This window comes from Malurus melanocephalus, unplaced genomic scaffold (genome assembly GCF_030028575.1).
Source record: "Malurus melanocephalus ecotype Western Australia unplaced genomic scaffold, MMel_1.1 scaffold_1575, whole genome shotgun sequence".
Classification (NCBI taxonomy): Eukaryota; Metazoa; Chordata; class Aves; order Passeriformes; family Maluridae; genus Malurus; species Malurus melanocephalus.
The window spans coordinates 13,228-19,703 of NW_026624807.1; the positions used below are offsets into that span (position 1 = coordinate 13,228).

The following is a 6,476-nucleotide window of genomic DNA, read 5'->3' on the forward strand; positions in this document are numbered from 1 at the left end:
CCTCCCCAGCACCCACCATGGGCCCGGGGTTGTCGGCGAAGGCTCTGTCGAAGGCTTTGATGTGTTTGAACTCGAACATGTTCCTCTGCACGAAGGTTTTGCGGATTTTCTGGTTGGTCCAGGTGATGAAGAGTTTGTAATAATGGTTGGCTTTCTCYGTCAGCCCCGTGGAGAAATAAATCGGGGCTTTCAGGTTCATCCTCTCCCTGGAAAATAAAKCCTGCAAGTTCAGAAAGCTGGGAATTCCTCAGGATTTTTTTTTGTGTGTGTTTCTCTATTTTAATGAGTGATAAACCGATATTCAAACCAGGTTAAAACAAATTAAAACAGTATTTAAACCAACTAAACCAGTATTAAAACAATACTAAAAGAAATTAAACCAATATTAAAACCAATTAAACCAAAATGAAACAATATCAAAGCAATTAAACGAATTAAACCAATATTAAAACCAATTAAACCAGTATCAAACCAATATTAAAACCATCTGAACTAATACTAAAAGCAATTGAGCCAATATTAAAAGCAATGAAACCAATATTAAACCAATATTAAACGCAATTAAATCAATATTAAAAGCAATTAAACCAGTATTAAAACAATATTTAAACCAATATTAAAACCAATTAAACCAAGAAAAATTTTAAAAAAATTTAAAACAAAAAAAAAAATTAAAACAAAAAAACAAAAAAAAATCCAATATTAAACCATAAAAAAGCAGAGGCTGCACTGACCAGAAGGTTTCCAGTAAAATACAAAGCTCCTGGGCACGGCCAAGGGCAAAAACCGGGATGAGAACCTGCAAAGGAGAAATTCAGAATTTGTGAGAGCCCAGCATTAAAAGTTGCTTGAATTCCTTTAAATCGAATTTCTAAACTGAATTTTTAAATCGAACTTTTAAATCCAATTTTTAAATCCAATTTTAAAATCCAATTTTTAAATCCGATTTTTAAATCCGATTTTTAAATCTAATTTTTAAATCCAATTTTAAAATCCAATTTTTAAATCCGATTTTTAAATCCGATTTTTAAATCCGATTTTTAAATGCAATTTTAAAGTCCAATTTTTAAATTTTATTTTTTTAATTGACGTTCTTCAGGTGAATTTTCAGCTGAATTTTCACCTCCCGGGAACGCGATTCACGATTCACGCCCATGGAAATTCCTGTTCTCTCCTGGAGAAAATCAACATCAAATGGAGATTTTTTTTTTTTGGGGGGGGAATAAATCAGAAAAAAAGGAGACAGAACCTTCCCTCCCCTCTCCACGGTCTCGTGAACTTTTTTCAGGAAATCSCGTTCTCGGCAGCGTTTGGAGTCCCTGATGGTGGTGGCGTAGGTGGATTCGGTGATCAGCAGATCGGGGCGGCACTTATCGATCCAGGCAGCCCTGAAAAAAAGGGTTCATTCAAAATAAATCAAAAAAAATCAACTGGGTTTAATAAAAAATAAATTTAAAAAATCCRRTCGGGAGATGGGCGCTGGCATTTYRTACCTGAAGGTACCTGAAASTCAAAAYYKCATTTATGATTCTCTCAAAATTCAAAATCTCATTTATGATTCTCTCACAATTCAAAATTGAATTTCTGATTCCATCAAAAGCATTTTGAAATATTCCGATCCACCCCCATTATCAGTCAGAAATGCCCCAAAAATGACAGAAATTCTGATTTTACTCACCCCAARTGTCTGTCTGGGGTCATGTTATAATCGCCCTGAGGGGAGAACACAAACACCGSAGAGTTTTGGGGTAGAAATGCAGGAATTGCAGAATTTTTCTGCATTATCAGAAGTCCTTGGAATTCATCAAAATTAAAGTTTTGCCCTTGAAAAGTGGTATTTATGCAGTTTATTGCCAGCTTTAAATGCGTTAAAATATATATGTAGTATATAGATAATAAAATAGATAATAAAATAAATAATAAAGYATCCAATATGACTATCAGAAATATCCCAAATATTTCCTATCAGAAATATTCCTACTCACAGTGTAGACCACGGACTCACAGCCCACTCGGATCTGGAACATGGCAGCTCCCAGCACGTGCCCCGCGTAGTAAGCTTTGATCTCCAGCTCCTCATCCACCTGGNTAAATATAAAAATATTTAAATATGTAAAATGTTAGAAATGTAGATACATGAAATATTATCAATTTGGCCCTCAGCAGGGCCAAAATTCACTGTGTTCTCAATTAAAATATCCATCTGATTGTGATTTTATTGTTGTTATATAATGTAAATGTAAAAATACTTAAATACGTAAAATATTAGAAATGGAGATACATGAAATATTATCAATTTAAATATTAACCTTTGATCTCCAGCTCCTCATCCACCTGGGCAGGGAAAAACACCTCAGCAGGGCCAAAATTCACCGTGTTCTCAATTAAAATATCCATTTGATTGAGAGTTTAGAGTTACATTAAATACATTAAATATTATAAATTTAAACATATAAAATATATAAAATATTTCAATATATATTAAATATTTGGGTTTTTTGAATTGATTTTCCCCCTTAAGAGCCCCTCACCTGCACAGTCTGGTGAAGGTGCACGGCCACCACTTTCTTCATGCAGATTTATAAACGTATTTAAGTGCATTAAATACTATAAATTTAAATATTAAAAATCTATAATATATAAAATATTTCAATATATATTAAATATTTGGGTTTTTTGAGTTGATTTTTTCCCATAACAGCCCCTCACCTGCACAGTCTGGTGAAGGTGCACGGCCACCACTTTCTTCATGCAGATTTATAAACGTATTTAAATGCATTAAATATTTTAAATTCAAATATATAATAGATAGAACATATAAAATGTTTCAATATATAGAAAGTATTTGGGTTTTTTGAGTTGATTGCCTCCTGTCAGAGCCCTCACCTGCACAGTCTGCTGAAGGTGCATGGCCACCACCTTCTTCATGCAGTCTTATAAATACATAAAGTATTCTAAATTTCAATATATAAAATACATAATACATAAAAATATATTAAATATTTCAATATACATAAAATATTTGTTTTTTTCAGTTGATTTTCCCCCATAACAGCCCCTCACCTGCACAGTCTGCTGAAGGTGCACGGCCACCACTTTCTTCATGCAGATTTATAAACGTATTTAAATACATTAAATACTATAAATTTAAATATAAAATCATATAATACATAAAATATTGCAATATATATAAAATATTTGGGTTTTTTGAGTTGATTTTCCCCCTTAAGAGCCCCTCACCTGCACAGTCTGCTGAAGGTGCACGGCCACCACCTTCTTCATGCAGATTTATAAACATATTTAAATACATTAAATATCATAAATTTAAACATATAAAATATATAAAATATTTCAATATATATTAAATATTTGGGGTTTTTTCGGTTGATTTTCCCCCATAACAGCCCCTCACCTGCACAGTCTGGTGAAGATGCACGGCCACCACTTTCTTCATGCAATCCTTGATCATCTGCGAGGTGAAGAAATTGGTTTCCCCTTTCTTGTCCACGGTGATTTTCCTGTAATCCTCCAGCAGGATGGGGCAGATGGCTTTGGTGGGGTGGGTCATGTAAATGGGGCCRTCGTAGCCAACCATCTCACTGAAATAGGGCAGAGCCCCACAGTGGTCCAGGTGGAAGTGGCTGCAAAAAAAAAAAAAAAATTTTAATCAGCTTGGGTGGCTCCAGAATCTTCTAAAATGGTTCAGGTGGAAGTGGCGGCAAAAAAAAATGGAAATAAATCAGCCTGGATGGCTCCAGGACCTTTTAAAAATGGAATAAATCAGTTTGGGTGGCTCCAGGACCTTTTAAAAATTGGATAAATCAGCTTGGGTGGCTCCAGAACCTTTTAAAAATGGAACAGATCAGCTTGGATGGCTCCAGGACCTTTTAAAAATGGAATAAATCAGTTTGGGTGGCTCCAGGATCTTTTACAATAGTTCAGGTGGAAGTGGCTGCAAGAAAAAAATAGAATAAATCAGTCTGGATGGCTCCAGGGCCTTTTAAAATGGAATAAATCAGCCTGGGGGGCTCCAGGACCTTTTAAAAATGGAATAAAACAGTTTGGGTGGCTCCAGGACCTTTTAAAATTCAGCTTTTAAAGTGAATTTTAAAATTCAGGACCTTTTAAAGTGATTCAGGTGGAAGTGGCTGCAAAAAAAAAACTGGAATAAGTCAGCTTGGATCGCTCTGGGACCTTTTAAAATTCATCCTGGGTGGCTCCAGGAACTTTTAAAATAGTTCAGGTAGAAGTGGCGGCAAAAAAAAATGGGAAAAAATCAGCCTGGATGGCTCCAGGACTTTTAAAAATTGAATAAATTAGCTTGGGTGGCTCCAGAACCTTTTAAAACCCAGCCTGGGTGGCTCCAGGATCTTGTAAAGTGGTCCAGGTGGAAGTGGCTGCAAAAAAAATGGGAATAAATCAGCCTGGATGGTTCCAGAACCTTTTAAAATTCATCCTGGATGGCTCCAGAAACTTTTAAAGTGATCCAGGTGGAAGTGGCTGCAAAAATAAATGGGAATAGATCAACTTGGATGGCTCCAGAAACTTTTAAAATTCAGCCTGGGTGGCTCCAGGACCGTTTAAAGTGGTCCAGGTGGAAGTGGCAGCAAAAAAAATGGGAATAAATCAGCCTGGATGGCTCCAGAAACTTTTAAAATTCAGCCTGGATGGCTCCAGGACTTTTAAAAATGGAATAAATCAGTTTGGGTGGCTCCAGGACCTTTTAAAATTCAGCCTGGGTGGCTCCAGGACCTTTGAAAGTGGTCCAGGTGGAAGTGGCGGCAAAAAAAATGGGAATAAATCAGCCTGGATGGCTCCAGAAACTTTTAAAATTCAGCCTGGATGGCTCCAGGACTTTTAAAAATGGAATAAATCAGTTTGGGTGGCTCCAGGACCTTTTAAAATTCAGCCTGGGTGGCTCCAGGACCTTTGAAAGTGGTCCAGGTGGAAGTGGCGGCAAAAAAAATGGGAATAAATCAGCCTGGATGGTTCCAGTACCTTTTAAAGTGACCCAGGTGGAAGTGGCTGCAAGAAAAAATGGGAATAAATCAGCTTGGGTGGCTCCAGGACCTTTTAAAATTCATCCTGGGTGGCTCCAGGAACTTTTAAAATGGTTCAGGTGGAAGTGGCGGCAAAAAAAAATGGGAAAAAATCAACTTGGATGGCTCCAGAAACTTTTAAAGTGATCCAGGTGGAAGCAGCTGCAAGAAAAAATGGGAATAAATCAGTCTGGATGGATCCAGGATGTTTTAAAAATTGAATAGATCAGTTTGGGTGGCTCCAGGACCTTTTAAAAATGGAATAAATCAGCTTGGGTGGCTCCAGAACCTTTTAAAATTCAGCCTGGATGGCTCCAGGATCTTGTAAAGTGTTTCAGGTGGAAGTGGCGGCAAAAAAATGGGAATAAATCAGCTTGGGTGGCTCCAGGACCTTTTAAAGTGACCCAGGTGGAAGTGGCTGCAAGAAAAACTGGAATAAATCAGCCTGGATGGTGCCAGATCCTTTTAAAATTCAGCCTGGGTGGCTCCAGGAACTTTTAAAATGGTTCAGGGTGGAAGTGGCGGCAAAAAAATGGGAATAGATCAACTTGGATGGCTCCAGAAACTTTTAAAGTGGTCCCGGTGGAAGCAGCTGCAAGAAAAAATGGGAATAAATCAGCTTGGGTAACTCCAGGACCTTTTAAAAATGGAATAAATCAGTTTGGGTGGCTCCAGGACTTTTAAAAATTGAATAAATCAGCCTGGACGGCTCCAGGACCTTTGAAAGTGGTCCAGATGGAAATGGCTGCAGAAAAAAAACAAAATAAATCAGCTTGGATGGCTCCAGGACCTTTTAAAATTCATCCTGGATGGCTCCAGAAACTTTTAAAGTGATCCAGGTGGAAGTGGCTGCAAAAAAAAATGGGAATAGATCAACTTGGATGGCTCCAGAAACTTTTAAAATTCAGCCTGGGTGACTCCAAGACCGTTTAAAGTGGTCCAGGTGGAAGTGGCTGCAAAAAAAAATGGGAATAAATCAGCCTGGATGGCTCCAGAACCTTTTAAAATTCAGCCTGGATGGCTCCAGGACTTTTAAAAATGGAATAAATCAGTTTGGGTGGCTCCAGGACCTTTTAAAATTCAGCCTGGGTGGCTCCAGGACCTTTGAAAGTGGTCCAGGTGGAAGTGGCGGCAAAAAAAATGGGAATAAATCAGCCTGGATGGYTCCAGAAMCTTTTAAAGTTTTGTAGGATATGGGAAAATCAGCCAAAATGTAAAGGATGGATTTGAAAAGTGTTTGGGATGTCAGGGATGGCACAAAAATATTCCCAATTTCCATCAGAGCTGGCACTCACCTGATGATGACACAGTCCAGGAAATCCGTCAGCCTCCCGTTCTGGGTGATGTAGGAAAAGTCAGGGAAACGCCTCTGAAAAACAGGAAAAAACAGGAATTAAATGGGAAAAGGAGGTGGGAAATGCAGCTCTGATCAAACAG

General features: G+C 37.8%; 1 protein-coding gene across 1 annotated transcript in view; it reads right to left on the reverse strand.

The window, feature by feature from the left end:
* INTS11 (integrator complex subunit 11) overlaps window positions 1-6,476 on the reverse strand; it is an 18,132-nt gene that overhangs the window by 10,438 nt on the left and 1,218 nt on the right. Inside the window, exons 2-8 of the mRNA XM_057388100.1 lie at window positions 6,335-6,422; window positions 3,413-3,641; window positions 1,986-2,084; window positions 1,679-1,713; window positions 1,250-1,388; window positions 735-799; window positions 17-206 (exon numbers count right to left, since the gene is read on the reverse strand). Coding sequence (XP_057244083.1) covers window positions 17-206; window positions 735-799; window positions 1,250-1,388; window positions 1,679-1,713; window positions 1,986-2,084; window positions 3,413-3,641; window positions 6,335-6,422 — 845 coding nt within the window. The remainder of the gene's footprint in view (window positions 1-16; window positions 207-734; window positions 800-1,249; window positions 1,389-1,678; window positions 1,714-1,985; window positions 2,085-3,412; window positions 3,642-6,334; window positions 6,423-6,476) is intronic.